This window comes from Argopecten irradians, chromosome 14 (assembly GCF_041381155.1).
Source record: "Argopecten irradians isolate NY chromosome 14, Ai_NY, whole genome shotgun sequence".
In the NCBI taxonomy this organism is placed as follows: Eukaryota; Metazoa; Mollusca; class Bivalvia; order Pectinida; family Pectinidae; genus Argopecten; species Argopecten irradians.
Window position 1 is genome coordinate 11,285,030 of NC_091147.1, and position 20,442 is coordinate 11,305,471.

At 33.1% G+C, this 20,442-nt stretch overlaps 1 protein-coding gene across 5 annotated transcripts in view; it reads left to right on the forward strand.

Moving 5' to 3' along the window:
- LOC138306839 (filamin-B-like) overlaps nt 1-20,442 on the forward strand; it is a 68,477-nt gene that overhangs the window by 27,266 nt on the left and 20,769 nt on the right. For 3 of the 5 annotated variants that reach the window (XM_069247333.1, XM_069247334.1, XM_069247335.1), the window contains 10 exons: nt 1,701-1,781; nt 2,285-2,422; nt 2,838-3,005; nt 3,979-4,119; nt 9,311-9,535; nt 10,056-10,229; nt 10,647-10,847; nt 11,246-11,329; nt 11,665-11,802; nt 11,931-12,101. In XM_069247333.1, coding sequence (XP_069103434.1) covers nt 1,701-1,781; nt 2,285-2,422; nt 2,838-3,005; nt 3,979-4,119; nt 9,311-9,535; nt 10,056-10,229; nt 10,647-10,847; nt 11,246-11,329; nt 11,665-11,802; nt 11,931-12,101 — 1,521 coding nt within the window. The remainder of the gene's footprint in view (nt 1-1,700; nt 1,782-2,284; nt 2,423-2,837; nt 3,006-3,978; nt 4,120-9,310; nt 9,536-10,055; nt 10,230-10,646; nt 10,848-11,245; nt 11,330-11,664; nt 11,803-11,930; nt 12,102-20,442) is intronic. The other 2 variants (XM_069247336.1, XM_069247337.1) reach the window with 1 other exon arrangement.

Here is a 20,442-nt window from a genome sequence, read left to right on the forward strand (position 1 = left end):
ACTTAAATTCGTGTGGAATTGTCTTGATTCATTTCATTCAAATATTATTGCTTCGAATCATCCTTGAATTGATCCTTAGAAGAACATTCAAATCTCCTACTAAATACATTACATTATGTGTGGAACTAGTGGCAGGTCTACAGAGAATTTGGTTAGAAGGGATTATTTAAAATCAACAGCGATGCTACTTATGTAAAGATTTTTGGTATTGTTAGGAAACATTGATCATTATGTTTTAAGCTGTTGATCAGTCTTTAATTACTAATTCCTATCAGTATTTAGAGAAGGTGTTTCTATTTCTCCTTGAGGCTTTAGTTTACTGTCCAGCTCCATGCTTTCAGACTGTAGTTACTACAAAGATAACCCATTGTGTCTCAATGTCTTTAGCAGTACTAACAACCAACTACTGACGGAAGCTTAATGTTCTTACTCTCTTCGCCACCAATATTCAGTTCTCATATCTATTGTACATCTTTGCTTTTGATTATTTGATAGAATAAGATGTTGATTTAGATTATCAAGATTTTACTTTCATATAAAATGCAAAAAGGAAAAACAAAATGATACTCATTTATGAAATATGAAAAAAAGGGGAAAATTCAAACTTTAGATTCATAACAAGATACATGCTTATCTGTTATCAGATACATTCATCTTTGTTTACTTGAAATGTCTTTTGTTTCTGAATGTAAATTTAAAATGAAAAGCTTCAAGTTAGATAAGATTTTGTCACATTCGTACATTTTGATGAAGATGATGATCTGATTGGTGAAATTTATTGCAGGTTTCCGTTTCACTGTCGGAGGATGATCTCTGATTATTTTCCAGAATAATTATTTATTCCACGTTCATTTGCATGCATCTTGTAGTATTTGAGCACATTTTCTTTTTATGTTCTATGTAATGTACAGATATATAACCTAATAAACGTTTATACCAAACATTGTAGTTTTACTGTGTTTTCTGTTCATTTCCATACTTACTGTCCTTCAGTGCTTTTGTATGTTTATTCCTGTCATGTTTGTATGTATGTAAAACCTTTAGTCTGAGTAAAGTCCATTATCCTTAGTCTGAGTATAGTCTGAGTAAAGTCCAGTATCCTTAGTCTGAGTCTAGTACAAATTATTACCTTGACAGCAACGTTAGAATTATTATCAGTAATAGTATAGTCCAATTCCATTTAGTCATCTTCAATTGCCATACTTTCTGTTTCCAGGTGTAGTGTACAATAAAAAATCCCATAGTCTAAGTATTCTTCACAGTATATGTTGTGTTTAGTTCCTTAAATTAGTACAAATGCCCATGTGACTTGCTGCTAGCTTTAGCCTACAGTTAGCCCCCATTTGTTTATATTTACTCCATGTAGAATGAAGAACCCATGTATTATCAATTAATTAGGCGGTATTAATTTTCATTCGAAAACAATACAGATATTTATTGATTAGTAACATGATTTTTTACTTATAAAAACTTATTCAAGAACAAATATTTGTTCAAAATCATAAAATGTTGAATGTTGTGTATGTTGTGAAGGGTGTGATTTGGTAAGAGAGGGCTTTTATATAATATTATATATATATATGGATGTTTGTTTTTATATTTTCCTTTTTTTTGTAAAATTATTAAGTTGAAAATGATACACACTTTAGCTTCTTGTCCAGTTCAGATTTAATGGTGTGTTAATTATATTTCTGTTCTAGCTCCTAGTGGGGGTACTGTGCCTTTTAACATTGTACAGGACTCTGGTAAACAGACCATCGAATACGTCCCAGAGGAAGTTGGTAAGTTTAGAGATGATAAATCAAAAGTACAATGAAACATACCTAAGCTAGTAACCACCTCTATAACTTATTGATAAGACCATCTTCTTAAAATCTCAAATAAAGTTTTGACATGTTGACATTTGACTCGGTCTACTTAATCATTATTTTCCTATGTCCCTTTGGTGGTCTGTAACTGTAACTGCTGAGAGTTGAAGACTTTACAATGGATACCTTGATCTTGAGTCTACTGCTGCTAATCGTTGAATAATTATAATGTTCTTCTCTTTTTTTTTGTCTATTTTGAAATAAAGAATTATTTATACAAAGTTGAAAAACAGAACATTTAGTAATTTGCCAACTTTTCTATATTTCGATCGTTAAGTGCTACTTAATTTTCAGCACCAAACGGTAAAGCCAAATGGTTGAATAAGTTAATTTTTTTTAAGATTTTTAGAATATAGACTTATAATAAGGTTTAAAACTGTATGAAGCAGCTTGACAAAGCTTCCTTCTGTTGCCAGGTGACCACCGTATTGACCTGAAGTATATGGGTAATGAGGTTGATGGCAGTCCATTCACAGCCAAGGCTTACGATACGTCTGCTATCGTCATCACACCACTCAGAAATGGACTAGTCGGATCGTCGTTTGATTTCACAAGTATGTTTCTCTCCATTTATACTGTTTCTTTGTATAATATTTCTGTTTCTGTGATTGATAATATTTCATAAAAAGCAAACTGTTGTGGCTTGTACATAATGTCTTTATTTTGAAAAAAAAATAAAATAATTTGAAACATGAGTGATAGTGATTTATGTTATTAAGAAGATAATAGTATGATATCTGTCTCTGTGAAATAGTACAGCTAATTTAAGTCAAAACTAAGATTTTTCTCCTTTACTGATATGATAAACATTGATCACTTTGGTAAGCTTTTTATTAGAGTTTGTTTTGAGAAATCAGGACCAGATGAATTAGAAGTTGAATGTAAAATATCTTCTTGGAATGGCATATACAAGTTTCTAATCAAAATTATCTTTCTAGTGCTAATAACATTCCGTTTTTTTTGTTCCAGTTGACGTCTCACGTGCCGGAGAAGGACAGCTGGAGATCATGGTAAACAATGGTAACCTACCCAACACAGTAGAACTAGAGCGTCCCAGTGTATACCGCATCGCATTCACACCCACAAGTGCCGGCAAACAATACGTCGATATCAACTTCAACAGCGAATCTCTGCCAGGTAGGCTTGAGGACAGTTATTGATGTGATTTCAAGTAAAAGCAAGAAAATTTTATTTCATCGGTTTTAAATTTTCATAATCTGACTTTTAGGATGAACACAATTCAATCATTTATCATAATTCGCAGATTAAATTTTTACAATCATAACAATGTCCTGCAAAAATAGCCAGCTATACAGTACTCAAAGCAAGTTAATAAAACCCTATCTTAGAAATATTTCTACCTCAAAATAATTACATAATGATATCTTAGCATAGTTAATTACTTACTCTGCATGTTACTTTAAATATTTGGTATCAACACAGAAATATTGCAAACAATTTAATATGATAGAGGAGAATGTAAATTGAGTGTAGATATATATGGACATCCATCTTTAACATTTATCCTACTGCCTGGTTGAGATGACATTGGCTTGGAATGTGGCACAGAAAGCAATTTATTTACTAGATATTCACTGAAAGATCAGCTCAAATATTTATTTACGGATTGACTAGTCAATAGATGTTTGATGTTATGGAGATATAACACAAAAATTTGAGTATAAACATACTCTAAATAAACTGTGAAGCGATTTATGATGAGAGTACACTCAGATTTTTGTGTTATATCTCCATAACATAAACAATTTATTCAAATTAATCCTTATAATTCAATTTTACTAAAGATAATCTCTTCAATACTCAAAATTCATTTTGGCACTCTTTTGTCTATGAAATCATTACGCCGTTATCTCAGCCTATCAGAAGCAACATCACAAACGGCCTATCAGAAGCAACATCACAAACGGCGACGCCATTTTTTCCTTTATGGGCTGATGAAATAAATTTTTAAGCCGATGAAAATGCTCGTAACAAGCAAAATTGAATTATTCAAATTTGGAAGAAAAATAAATGTTTTAAAAAATTATGTAAAAATATATATGATAAAACATGTGTTTTAATTTTCTGATACACTTTGATTCTATTCTAGGTTCTCCGTTCTCCTGCCTGGCGTACGACGGTGCTGGCGTGACCTTGACAGGAATGGACAATGTCATTCCTGCTAACAGATCTACTGACTTTAACATCCAGTGTGATTCGGACGATGTGACACCGGAGGTGGAAGTCAGCTGTAAGTTTTACCGAGGGTATATGTGTGTGTTAAATACTGGCATGGAGTCTGATTTGTTTGTTATGAGTTTTTATGTCACCAAAATTTGTTCAGAATTAATACAGTTTAAAAACTATTTATTGAATGATAGTTTGGATTAGGAAGCAAGTACAATGAGTTTATATTAATTTGTCACTAAATTGATTTGGGTCTTTAATCAATTTTTTTCTTCATCATTCAAACAAAAAATTAAATTTGAATGTATTAACAACAAAATTGTTATTTTGAATTAGATACATAGAAATTAAGGATATATATGGACATATTTATAGAAAAAAAATAGTTCCGTTTCTGAATGTAAATTTGAATTTGGCATAAAATTTATTGAGCGTATCTTGTTATGTGTATGAATTGATGCAGAAAACAGTCTATTACAATCATTGAGATGTTGTAAACATGACTTATGTTGAATGAGAGTGTGGGGGAATGATCTGTTGTATTTCCAATGATTAACACAATGTATGTCTCTAACCAATAAAATGCATGTTTTATCCATCACGCTGTGGTCATTGTACTTATCAGACTAACTTACATAACGCACGACAACAGAAATGTGTTTGCATGTGATACTCGTAATAAAAACTTATTTTCATTGCCTAAAATGAACCATTTCATGCATGTTTTCATGGCCCAGAAAACAGTTATTTTTGGTCTATTTACTTTTTTTTGTACCCCTCTCCCTAATACCAATTTACTTAATCATTTGTCTGCCGGGCTCCATCTCCAGGATGATCTCCCTTTGTTCAGAGTTCCCATAACCCCAAAGCATGATCAAAGTTATTTATATCTACCTTGATATTAGAGATATGAAATGCATGATCTATCAAACGAATGCCTTGATTTAATGATTGAATACTATATCAGTAAAATGCTGTGATATACATGTATGTGGTACGTGGACATATTTTGAACGAAGATAGAATGCTGACTGTGGTAGATGAATGCTCATACAATTTGTATGATAATGTGGCATACGGAAATATTTGGCATGCAGACTAAATGGTTGCTGACAACAGGTAAGACTTCTGTCATACCATATTTATAACTGTTTTTTTTTGTGATCTGAAAATTCTTATCTGCTTATTGAGAAATTATTAAATTATGTATACCATGAAAGCCATATCCATAACTGCAAAAGTTTTACATGTCATTTTAACTTGAAATCACAACATTTTTATCTAACATAGTTAAGTACAGAAACATGAAATACTATTGATAACATTTGTATTATTTCATATCTCTTATCACATGATAAGCATGATAAGCAATTAATTGGACAAGACTTTGGATCACATTTGGACAAAATATATATATATTTATGTATAGTAATAGAAATGCTTGATGTTGAGGTAATATGTTTTCTAGCTGTATCTGGAATGAAGGTCCCGGTCAAGGTTATGGAGGATGGTGACCAATACACAGTTATATATACACCAAAGATAGCAGGTAGTAACAGCTGAGTATTGAAATCTTTGGAAATTAATATTTTATAATTTGTTAATATTTCAAGGTTAAATATAGCTAGGAAATGTATTGAAACATTGTATTCTATCTTTTCAGTCAATGTTAGTTTGAACATGATCATTCTTACCATATAACATTCATGAATTGCTGTTCAAAGTTTCTGACCTGGCGATCATTCCAATGACCTTACAAGGTCAAGGTCTGTGATCCTAGGAGTGTCAAGGCCATTGATGTCCCAGTCTGAAATTTCCATCTAAACCTGTTGATAACTTTAATTTGATGGTATGGTAACTGTATAAACAATACCTAACGCTTAATAATGAATCGTCTGATCTTTTAATGATTACAATCGCGTTACTCCAATGTAGGGGTTATACAGTAACAATACAATAGTGTAGACAAGTGACAGATATCTAATCAACTTAATTAATCCTCTAACTTTTGTTTCAGGGGAGCACCTGATTGATATCAAGGTAGGATATCATCATTTAGGTAATAGTCCATACAAGGTCAAGGTCTTTGACCCCAGGAGTGTCAAGGCCATTGACATCCCAAAGAAATGTTACACAGGAAATCCTTGTTCATTTCAAGGTAAGTTCTGGAATTTCAGTATTCCTAATATAGTACCTGTTCCACATGTTGTTGATAATACTAAAACTGATATTGAAAATATAATGTATTTACTCATTAAATCTTGCACTTTGACATTGAAATAAGCATTTAGATGACTGCCAACATTAATGAGTTTGACTTTTGACCTTACAGTTGATGCTACCGAAGCTGGTGATGGTATCTTGGAGGTTGTGATTTTATGTGAGGGTAAAACTATACCCCACAAACTGATCTCGCACGACGATGGTTTCTACGAGGTCAGCTTCACAGGGACGGAGCCATACCGACATAGAGTCCACATGACTCTCAACGATGAACTGGTCAAAGGTATAGTTACTGACCATTTAGACATATAAGGTGGAAATGTTTTAGTGTTTGAATGAAAGATTATCTTATTTTCAAGTTTGAAAGTGTCATTTTACCAGCTAAATTATGAGTCTGCAATACTATTTACAAATGTCCACTCCTGAAAATGAGTGAATACTGTATCCCTACCGTGTGAACTAGGTCAAGTGATCACTTATACCCTAGTCTGATAGTAGTAATACACTTCTTGTTTAAAACATGGATGGAGAATTCCTGATGCGAAAACTGCTATCAAAAATATCAAAGAGACAAACATAAGGGAATGTCATTATGCCAGAGAGAATGATTATATGCTTTCCATAGCATCACATGCTTCCCTGAAAAAATCTCATTTAGATGATTTTAATGAAATATTCTTTATTTTTGAATTTGCCTGGTGCTAGGAAGTCCGTTCTGGGTTGAGTATGTGGATGAAATGGAGGAGATGTTGGCTGAGTTTGAGAGACAAGAGTTTGTACAGGTTCGGACCCTGGCAGGCATAACATTCAAGGGCACGGCAGACATGGTGGATCAATTTAGTACAGAAATCATAGGTACCTCAACTGTGTGACCAAACTTACTGTCTCCTTCAATGATCCTAGTGTTCATCATTTTAGCTGACTTGTGAATGCAGAATATGTTCCTGATAGAATGTTGCATGAATTGTGTAAAAAAATGAATGAAATGCAATCTCCTGTACATCAAGTTAACGAGAAGGATACCAATGCATCTTACCTGAGTATATTACCTTGTCCAGCAAACGGATGATGGACAGTATATGTAACCCTGGTGAATACCAGTCACAATATGCCAGTCACAGCTGGAACGAACTTCTATTCAGCTTAATACGCTGGTTTTTCGAGATCCCAAAATGATGTGGGTACAATTTAACGTCAATTAGTCCAACCTTCTGGTGATTATGACATCATCATTTGAAGTGAATTTTGTGATGTCATACCCACCAGAAGATGGGACTAATCAACAGTAATTTATACTTCACCCAGGTTGTTTTAGGATCTGGAAACCCACGTATTGGTGGAATGTCAGACTAGTAAGACATAGGCCCTGATTATATTCATATGAAAGGATGTGCTCTGTTACATGTACCCTAAGCATGCAGGAATGTTATGGTGAAGTTTCGAATTTTTGGAAGTGAATTTGTGATGTTGACTGAAGAATATGCTTGATGTTTGTCCTGTATTACTGAAGATGACATGGTAAGCCTGCATGTCTGAGTCAGGGACTTCATTTATAAACATGGAAATAATTTAATTTATCAATCTGAAAATGTTATCAATAAAAAAATTATTTTGCATGATATGCCTTGTTTTCTATTTTAAATTATTTTCATTTTAATGTGCATGATTAAATCTTTGTACAACGATAATGATTATTGCATGTTGACTATTAAAAACAACGATAAAAGAGAAGGGCAAACTATTTTAACAGTTATGAATGGACCTCATTTTTCCAGAATATGAAGATATTGTTCAGATTCTGTGGAACAACAGAAACAGATTGACAATAAAAAAAAATACTTACTATCATGAGTTATTTAGGATGACTTAAAAAATCCATTAGACCTAACTTATTATGTTAATGATATGTTTCTTACTTAGTAAAACTGTCATTACACTTAATCAAATGTTGATTAAAGAGATATCAACTTCCCCATTTTACAAAATAAAAAGCCCTCTTGAGTTGTCTTAATTATCAATACATCTATCATACATGTAAAAAAATCTTTGCAGTATATTTCAGTATAGCTAGATCACCCAGGCAATGCTTTGTTTATTTGATAGCTTAATATCCTTTAATTCATGAATCCTATTTCCCTAACCAAGTGATTTTTCCTCTCATTCAATAAAGCTTATCCACCAAAGTGCTGTCATCCATTTGCCTGATGTCCTTGATCTGCCTTATGACCTTGACCATGGCTTATGACCTTGACCATGTCTTCAAATAATCTGAAGACGTTTAACTAACCTCAGATTTTCTTATGGTTCCCCTTGAAAACAAGAAATTGCATGTAGCATGGATTTTGACTTACTAACTTTGAATCATCATACTAATTAATAAAACAAATTTTCAGGACGGTGTGAGAGCATGGGGTAAATTGAGCTTTTATCAGCTTGAAAAAAAAACGTACTTGGTTAGAAATGCTTGTATGACTAGAGTAGATGCTCCCTGGCTTGGAGAAAGCATAAGTTCAGATGTACAATGGAATTATCGGCTTTGGGACTTAGTAGATCAGTGCTGTATCAGTAGCCAGCAGTACTTGCTTGCAGTTATAGAATGCTGGTGTATGGACAAGGGCAGTAGATTATAGTCGCATGTCGCTGTCTAGTGTGGTAAGTTTAATCACACCATTCACAAATTTCATTTATCATTGAAATAAAATCAGAAGTGAAATGTTATTACACATTATCATTTATTTAGACGTTTTCTAAATTGCAAAAATATAAAACTCTTGAGATGATTACCCTTGGTAAATGAGATATTCACATTACATTTAGCTGTTTATAACAAAAAAAGATAAATTTTACTCTAATCCAAATAATAAGTTGCACAGAAACCTTAGTACAAAGGGCTCTGTCAGTACTTATTTTTTAACAAAAAAGAAAAGACATTTTTTGTATTAAAAGTGAAATGTGATGGCACATCCGCATAATTGTTTTCATTATTTCTGTACTAAAATCTTATTAATCAATGAAATCTATTCGTCCTACAGCACCCAGTGGGAGTAAGTTGTCTGCAAAGATCCGAGAGATGAGACCAGGGGCATACTGTGTGGAATGGAAACCAACGGAGATAGGGAGCCACCTGGTGGAGGTTTACTTCGCGGGATCACTAATCCCAGGATTCCCCAGCGTCGTTAAGGTGTTTGACCCCAACAAAGTGAAGCTGTTAACACAGCTCGGTAGAGCAGAGGTCGGAGAACTGTATGAGTTGACGTGTAAGTTTCATGATGAAATATATCCTGTTCATCTTGTAATTTTACATACCTGTTACTTTTACAACATTATTTACATGTTTTAGTAATCTTTTATTTTCTGTGAGGTAAATCATAAATAAATGGCAGTACTTAGTAAAAGTTTGATGACACGTCTTATATATAAACCTTTGTTCTTGTGGCCAAAAACCTAAGATAAAGAACACCTCTACATAATAGATCTCTATATAAAGGTCAGTTTCATCAATCAGATTTGATTCAATTTATTATATAATCAACTTCAGTATAAAGGAAATCTGTCTATAAAGGACATTTTGGCTATGTTTTTTTGGTTTCTTGACTGTGTTTATATTTGAATTGATTAATTAAGATACAGACCTGACAACATTATTATGGACATGTTCTTGTCACTGGTAAGACTGTATTGCCTCCTACTTTATATATAACATAAGAAATTCAAAAAAATTGAAATGAAGAAGATTTAGAAACAAAGAAGATATTCTATTTGGTTCTTTCCTAACAGTTTTAGTAGATGAGGCTGGGGAAGGTCGTTTAGAGGTCGTTGTTGAATGTGAAGGGGAGACAATTCCCAGTTTTGTGGAGAGAAGGAAAGAAGGACAATTGACGACAACCTTTACTCCAAGGTTCGGAAAAAGACACCTGGTCACCATCACATTTAATGACCAACATGTTCCAGGTAATGTACACAGATAAAAATAACCCCAAACAAACTCTAACAGAGCCCACCTTTATCAATGCTCCATAAATTATTCCTTAACTTATAATTCTCCATAGAAAGCATTAAAAAAGTTCATGAACACACATCTTAAGTAACAGCACATTTCTTAACTTCTGTAATACTTTCCTGTGGAAAATTGTAAGTTGAGGAATTCCTTAAAGTTAATGTTTATGAAACTCTAACACAGGATAATTGCATAAATTAGAAAATAGATCATAAGATATGATGGCTGAATGGAAACTGTGAAATAAGGCAGTTGGACACTGTTTGGAAATGTTTATGGATCTGTTTATAAATTGTGTAGGACTGTAAAGACAAAGCTAAGAGATCTAATTTGAGGATTAATTTATTTGTTTTTTTCTTGGTTATATATAGGTTCACCATTTACAATCCATGTAGAAGGTATGGAGAGGAATGTTACAAGGATTGAGGAGACAGTCGTCACGTCAGCTGTCACTAAACCTTTGTCTATAAACGTCCACACGCGACACCTTCAGATCGACCAGCGACAATGGTTTGTCCTCGAGACCTACGGTGGCGACATCGACTCGCAGAATCTACAGATCCAGATCATAGGTCCCTACAACCTCTGTACCCTACCAGACAATAAAGATTTAAATCTCACCATTGTTTTACATCTATTTGTATTGTTTTCTGATTTGTCTTCTATTAGTTTTATGAACATGAAATGATTTGATTTTGATGTCTATAAAGAAATATTAATACACCTTGTATATATTTTAGTCCTAACAATATCCAATAACCTTTGTGTTTCTGTTATTGTGTACTCAATACATATTCTATAATAACAAAGTATGTGACATTTGTAACCTAAGTGTATAACAGTAAAATATTGTAACGTTAACAGTAGACAGATCTGAGTATGAGGAGTGTAGTTGACATTCCCCTGGAGGAGAACGTAGGTTACCTATTATGAGAAGTTGTAGTTAATGATATATATTGACATGTTACAGCCCCCAATGGTATTGGTATACCGGCCCGACTTGTATCACAGTCTGGAGGCAACTTCCGTGTAGAGTGGACTCCAACTACACCTGGTAAGTTATCACCCTTTGTTAAATGATATGAAATTTGTGAGGTTGTCTCCCTTTGTTTAGATATTGACTCTCTTTGTTAAACAATAGATGTGGACTCAACTTTATCCAGTTGGTTATCTCCCTTCTGATTCAATATGCTGTGTCTTGTGGTCCTCATCTTCAATAGTTATCTCCCCTTAGTGTAGCCTTTACCTCAAATGTACATGATGAAATTGGTTATATCCACATTTAATTTAAATATTTCTTTCTTAAGATGAAAGGTATGTGCTTGTTCCTATTCCAACATGTTTGATGTACCAGTGAAATTCTTAAATCGTGAATGTTGTTTGATACAGGACGACATCGTGTGGAGGTACAGTTTGCTGGCCGTCAGATCGAGGGCAGTCCGTTCTTTGTGGATGTGTTTGATCTACTGTCTATCAGAGTCAACAACTTCCAGCAGGGAGATGTCGGGGAACAGGCCAGCTTTAATGGTAGGTACAACAACACCTTCAAGGTTCCTTGTTTATAATATGTGTAAAGCAAACTAAGTTTACGATGAGGTTATTACATTGGTGCCCAGATGTACTTTATAACCAAGTTTCACTTCTGTCTGTTACAGTTGACTTGGCCGATGCTGGCTCATTAGAGAGTTCCATTCGAGTGGTCAGTCCTTCTGGCCGAACTGTGAACTGTAGTGTTGGTGGAGATTACCTGAAATCTGTGACTTACATTCCTGATGAAGCCGGACCACACAATGTCTTCATTACCTATGCTGGATTTGAGTTACCAGGTAAGTCCAAGTTTAACTGAAATCTGTTACCTATATGATGCTGCGCAAAACAAAATATCCTACCATCACTGCTGGCTATTAGTCACCAGGTAAGTCAATATTTACCTGATTTCTTGTCTTCATACCTGACTGCAATTTCTTCATCATCTGGATTTGAGATACCAGGTAAGTAAACAAAAATATACCTGAACTCTGACATATGTATTTGATGAAGTTGTATCATACAGTTTACTACTACATGTATACATTTGGGTTAAGTTACTATTAGTGAAAAATCTACTTTAATGAAGCATGTGAACAATGACACAACACCTTCACTGTAGTGAGTGAATCTTATACCTGAACTGTGGCTAATGAAGAAGGACAATACATCACCAAAGTGAGATATACCCCAGCTCATTGATGTTGATGAAATCATATCTGTGTACCTGTTGAAGAAGGATCAAATATGTCATCATTTACTATAGATTACCTGTGTTTACTTGAAATCTTACCTGTGTACCTGATGAAGAAGGATCAAATATGTCATCATTTACTATAGATTACCTGTGTTTACTTGAAATCTTACCTGTGTACCTGATGAAGAAGGATCAAATATGTCATCATTTACTATAGATTACCTGTGTTTACTTGAAATCTTACCTGTGTACCTGATGAAGAAGGATCATATATATCATCAATTACTTTAGATTACCTGAGTTTACCTGAAATCTTACCTGAGTGTATACCTGATGAAGAGGGATCAAATATCATCATTTACTTTGGATTACCTGAGTTTACCTGAAATCTTACCTGAGTGTATACCTGATGAAGAGGGATCAAATATCATCATTTACTTTGAATTACCTGTGTTTACCTGACATTTTACCTTTGTCCTTGAAGAAGGACCAAACATCAATTACCCTGGATTACCTAAGTTTACCTGAGGTTTTATCTTTGTCCTTGAAGAAGGACCAAACATCATCTACCCTGGATTACCTGAGTTTACCTGAGGTTTTATCTTTGTCCTTTAAGAAGGACCAAATATCATCTACCCTAGATTACCAGAGTTTACCTGAGGTTTTATCTATGCACCTAATCAGGTACAAATCAAAGTATTAATTTATTACCTTAGATGGATTATACCTAGAAATTCTATATATATATACCTGAATTCTTGCTTACATACAAAGCAAATTTATTAAGGAAAAAGATGACTAATATAAAAAGAAGTCAAGATCTTCAAGGATTTCTGTCATCCCATACAGTGAAGATGCTGGAAGATATGGAATATATGTGTGAACAGTATGTACATTCTGCTCAATGAATCTACTTGTTGACAGTAGATGTACAACCATGGATGTTGTGGTTGATTGAACTTGACAAGTATACATATTATGCTGTGGGTAAACATCTGACCCGAAGGGTCAGGATGACCTATAGTCGTCATGTTTCGTCCGTCGTCGTCCGCCGTGCGCCGTCCGCCGTCCGCCCTGCGCCGTGCGTTAACTTTTCACATTTTGAACTTCTTCTCAAGTTCTACCATTGCGATTTGGCTGAAACTTGCATGAAATGATCCTGACATGGTCCCAACAAAGTGTTGTTATTTTTCGGGTCGATCCGAAATCCAAGATGGCCGCCAAAGCCGCCATCTTGAAAGCACATTTTGAACTTCTTCTCAAGTTCTACCGGTGCGATAAGGCTGAAACTTGCATGAAATGATCTTGACATGGTCCCGACAAAGTGTTGTTATTTTTCGGGTCGATCCGAAATCCAAGATGGATGCCGCCACAGCCGCCATCTTGAAAATACATTTTGAACTTCTTCTCAAGTTCTACAGGTGCAATTAGGCTGAAACTGACATGAAATGATCCTGACATTGTCCCGACAAAGTGTTGTTACTTTTTTCGTCGAAACATGACTTTTCGGGTCGATCCGAAATCCAAGATGGCCGCCACAGCCGCCATCTTGAAAACACATTTTGAACTTCTTCTCAAGTTCTACCAGTGCGATTTGGCTGAAACTTGCATGAAATGATCCTGACATGGTCCCGACAAAGTGCTGTTATTTTTTTCGGGTCGATCCGAAAATCCAAGATGGCCGCCAAAGCCGCCATCTTGAAAACACATTTTGAACTTCTTCTCAAGTTCTACCGGTGCGATTAGGCTGAAACTTGCATGAAATGATCCTGACATGGTCCCGACAAAGTGTTGTTATTTTTTATCACTACTGGAGATACTACCACAAACATTATTATACCTCACTTTCATTTAGAATGTTCTGATTGGATTAAACTTGTTCACATGACATTGAATAAGTTAGATGTTTCCCCGGAATTGGAAGGGGAGGGAAATAACCCCAGGGAAATAACCCCTGAGGGAAATAACTCCCGAGGGAAATAACCCTAGGAAATAACCCTAGGGAAATAACCCCCGAGGGAAATAACCCCTTGGAAGCTCCGCACGTGACCGGAAGTTGACGTCATCTGCAACGTCAACCAACAATGGCCACGCTGTTGCTTATTTTTTGTATCCCAACGAATTTAACAACGGTGTTGTTGGGAAATATCTTCATGGGTTCTTTTAACAGAGATTTTTTTCTTTTAATATTGTTCGGTATAATAAAATAATTATGTCCCTATGTGTCGGGATACATCTAGAATTGTCTCCCTGGAAAGAGTTATTTTCTCGAGGATTTTCTAGATGTATCCCTCCACAGAGGGCCATAATTGTATATTATTAGCTGTCATGTGGTATGGAATTAGTCCCATTGACCATTTTGGACCCTAAAGAAGTGGTCATATTAAGCAGGTGGTCTTTATACAGAGGTGGTTGATAAGTTTTACTGTATGTTCAAACTAAAGTATATTGTAAAAGAAGTCAAAATATATGATATATTTATAATATGGTTTGGATACTGTTTACAGCAAATTATAATGTTATGAAGAGTTCTACTAGATTATGTTTAATCTCAGAGTTACATGGAAACAGACAGCCAATTAAAGAAACCCCCGTTTCATTTTAGTTTGTAAGTCTACAGGTTAAACATGATCTCACTACAAATGAAGAGACTTAATATAAGTGTATGACACCACAGGGATTGATAGTGAATTCCTGATTTACAAATAAAAGAACACCTTGTAAGACTTCACATCTTTGCATTTTCAATCCTTGTAATTAGGAAGACTTGAAGTTAATCAAACAGGTGCTTTTGTGAGGATACTATTGATGCTATATGTACACTTAGTAATTCTCAAGGAACTGTTCTATGGGACTGAGATCTGTCTACAGTGAACTGTCAACAAAAGCAGCAGTTATATATAAAATAGTGGGCATTGATATCCATATGTATGTGGAGTATTTCTGCATTCAAAGTATTTAACTGGAAAGAATGTATAAAAATGTATGAACTGCAGTTTCAATGAAGAGGAGCTTACAGTCATAGACTTGTTGTTGAACACTTTTATCACATCATTATTGATGACAGTAAAACTTGTCTTAGTGACTACCTCTGTATACCGAGTATGAAAAGTCTGTATACAGTGTCCCAAACAACCAATTTCAACATAAATCAATCAGTACACAAAGTCCTCTGTCCCTGTGGTGGTAGACATGTTTGACTTTACAGAGGTTAGAAGATAACCTCCATAAGCCTTACGTACTAATGAAGCTAAACTGTATCATATTATTTGACTAGACATAAGATATAACTGATTTTAATTTCTAGTAATTGTTCAGTCATGACACCCCAGAAATTTTGTGATGGTCTGCATGGTCTTGTCTTTGTATTCGAAGAGTCCAAACATGTCGTCCGAGGGGACTGAGATCATGGTTGATTTCATGGAAGTTACAACTTCTGTTCTAATGTTGTATATGCTTCAAAATGTTATTCTAGTTAGCTCACTGCTGTGCATTTTGTAAATTACTAGTTATAGATCTTAAAGTTTACCTGCAAACCTGTCAACCAAGATTATAATTTTATTTCATGCCAAAAAGATGTTTTAGTTCAATCTCTCTGAGCATTTTAACAAACAATTTTAGACCTTCAAACTCTGAAGAACCTGTTAGGAATTTATTGATATATATCTAGTAAGCCTATATACATAAAGAACCTGTTATGAATTAATAGATATACGGTAGTCGGTAGGCCTATATACATAAAATCAACATTAAACTGATACCCAATAGTCTTCAACAACAAAATCGCTGAAATAATCCTGCAAAAGCTGAAGAGTTCTGTGAAGTACATGTAGTTCTGTAACTTCCTTTCATGCATAGTATTCCTGAATACCTAGACTTATATTTTAATTTAGTACAAGCATGTTGGCATTGTAAGTAGGACTTCTATATCTGTTACTTCTTAAGCTGTTTGGTCTGAGATTTGATTTCTGTCTGGTGTTTGTCCAATGCATTACAAAATTTTCAATACTGTATACCAGTATGTAGTTTCTTTCATGATTTTGACCTTTCAAATGATTTTGTGAGTTAAAATATTAGTGATTAGCTTTTCTGATGTTTCTGATATTTGCAGTTATGTATAGAACAAATCTCATTGTGTTTTATATATATTCTTATAGTGTCATAGCAACAACAATCTACGAAATATTCTATGCAATTAAAATTTCATGTAATACAGTATTAAGCAATGTCATGTAATACAGTATTAAACAATGACATTATAATACAGTTTTAAAACAATGTCATGTAATACAGTATTAAACAATGTCATGTAATACAGTATTAAACAATGTCATGTAATACAGTAGTAAACAATGTCTTGTAATAAAGTATTAAACAATGTCTTGTAATACAGTATTAAACAATGTCATGTAATACAGTATTGAACAACGTCATGTAATACAGTATTAAACAATGTCATGTAATACAGTATTAAACAATGTCATGTAATACAGTATTAAACAATGTCATGTAATATTAAACAATGTCATGTAATACAGTATTGAACAACGTCATGTAATACAGTATTAAAAAATGTCATGTAATACAGTATTAAACAATGTCATGTAATACAGTATTAAACCATGTCATGTAATACAGTATTAAACAATGTCATGTAATACAGTATTAAACAATGTCATGTAATACAGTATTAAACCATGTCATGTAATACAGTATTAAACAATGTCATGTAATACAGTATTAAACCATGTCATGTAATACAGTATTCAACAATGTCATGTAATACAGTATTAAACAATGTCATGTAATACAGTATTAAACCATGTCATGTAATACAGTATTTAACAATGTCATGTAATACAGTATTAAACAATGTCTTGTAATACAGTATTAAACCATGTCATGTAATACAGTATTTAACAATGTCATGTAATACAGTATTTAACAATGTCATGTAATACAGTATTAAACAATGTCATGTAATACAGTATTAAACAATGTTATGTAATACAGTATTAAACAATGTCATGTAATACAGTATTAAACCATGTCATGTAATACAGTATTTATCAATGTCATGTAATACAGTATTAAACAATGTCTTGTAATACAGTATTAAAACCATGTCATGTAATACAGTATTTAACAATGTCATGTAATACAGTATTTAACAATGTCATGTTATACAGTATTTAACAATGTCATGTAATACAGTATTAAACAATGTCTTGTAATACAGTATTAAACCATGTCATGTAATACAGTATTAAACAATGTCATGTAATACAGTAGTAAACAATGTCATGTAATACAGTATTGAACAATGTCATGTAATACAGTATTAAACCATGTCATGTAATACAGTATTAAACAATGTCATGTAATACAGTATTGAACAACGTCATGTAATACAGTATTAAACAATGTCATGTAATACAGTATTGAACAATGTCATGTAATACAGTATTAAACAATGTCATGTTATACAGTATTGAATAACGTCATGTAATACAGTATTAAACAATGTCATGTAATACAGTATTGAACAATGTCATGTAATACAGTATTAAACAACATCTTGTAATACAGTATTAAAAAATGTCATGTAATACAGTATTAAACCATGTCATGTAATGCAGTATTAAATAATGTCTTGTAATACAGTATTAAACAACATCGTTTAATACAGTATTAAACAACATCTTGTAATACAGTATTAAACAACATCATTTAATACAGTATTAAACAACATCTTGTAATACAGTATTAAACAATGTCATGTAATACAGTATTAAACCATGTCATGTAATGCAGTATTAAACAATGTCATGAAATGCAGTATTAAACAATGTCATGTAATACAGTATTAAACCATGTCATGTAATACAGTATTAAACAATGTCATGTAATACAGTATTAAACAATGTCATGTAATACAGAATTAAACCATGTCTTGTAATACAGTATTAAACCATGTCATGTAATACAGTATTTAACAATGTCATGTAATACAGTATTTAACAATGTCATGTTATACAGTATTTAACAATGTCATGTAATACAGTATTAAACAATGTCTTGTAATACAGTATTAAACCATGTCATGTAATACAGTATTAAACAATGTCATGTAATACAGTAGTAAACAATGTCATGTAATACAGTATTGAACAATGTCATGTAATACAGTATTAAACCATGTCATGTAATACAGTATTAAACAATGTCATGTAATACAGTATTGAACAACGTCATGTAATACAGTATTAAACAATGTCATGTAATACAGTATTGAACAATGTCATGTAATACAGTATTAAACAATGTCATGTTATACAGTATTGAATAACGTCATGTAATACAGTATTCAAACAATGTCATGTAATACAGTATTGAACAATGTCATGTAATACAGTATTAAACAACATCTTGTAATACAGTATTAAAAAATGTCATGTAATACAGTATTAAACCATGTCATGTAATGCAGTATTAAATAATGTCTTGTAATACAGTATTAAACAACATCGTTTTAATACAGTATTAAACAACATCTTGTAATACAGTATTAAACAACATCATTTAATACAGTATTAAACAACATCTTGTAATACAGTATTAAACAATGTCATGTAATACAGTATTAAACCATGTCATGTAATGCAGTATTAAACAATGTCATGTAATGCAGTATTAAACAATGTCTTGTAATACAGTATTAAAAACAACATCTTGTAATACAGTATTAAACAACATCATTTAATACAGTATTAAACAACATCTTGTAATACAGTATTAAACAATGTCATGTAATACAGTATTAAACAATGTCATGTAATACAGTATTAAACAATGTCATGTAATACAGTATTAAACAATGTCATGTAATACAGTATTGAACAATGTCATGTAATACAGTATTAAATAATGTCATGTAATACAGTATTAAACAATGTCATTTAATACAGTATTGAACAACGTCATGTAATACAGTATTTAAAACAACATCATGTAATACAGTAGTAAACAATGTCATGTAATACAGTATTTAAAACAACATCATGTAATACAGTATTGAACAATGTCATGTAATACAGTATTAAACAATGTTTTGGGGATATCTTCTATCTTTATTCTACCATGTGAAATGAAGTATTGGCAGTGAATGTTATGTTAAGACATATTTCAACTCACTATCGCAACAACATTTTTCTGATAATATTGGTAGGTTTCTTAGAGAAGGAAATATTTGTCCGTGTTAGGTATGTGGGGTTCTGTCAAAGCTATCGATGACATGTATGAATATGTATCAGATTATGTTATCTTATAATCCAGGTTTATTTAGATAAACTTTTGGCAGGTTTGAAAAGCAAACATCACTTTGTACTGATGTAGTATTCAAAATAAACGAAACCATACTACCCATTTAAATGTTTGAAATTATGATGTGTATATGTTTAATCCTTTACAAAGTTATTGAATAGTAAATAAATAAGTGATTTGAAATTAAATGTGGCCAGCATAAACCCAATAAGGCTCTGTGAGGCGGGAATAATGATAACGGCTTGTATAAGGGTGTAGTCTGGTGACCGAGTCGGTACCGTGGACCAGAGATGATGTGAATGGTGGGTCAATATTTGTGTTATTGAACTCAATCTACTTGTTTGGCGGGTCTGATAGGACCTTTAAATGTTTGGTCGCCTACACAAAGCACTTAAAGACTACATATGACTTTGAATTTAACAGTTTGGACAGCAGTGTTAACCCTATAGTACCTAGTATACATGATGTTCATACTTTACCAAAGTGTCCGTAATCACTGGACACAAATCTTTACTACAGAGTCGTGTTTTGAACTTTACCAATGTGTCCGTAATCACTAAGGAGGAATCTACCCGAGGATTGTGTAAATCCCTTATGAGGAATCTATACTAGAGGACCTT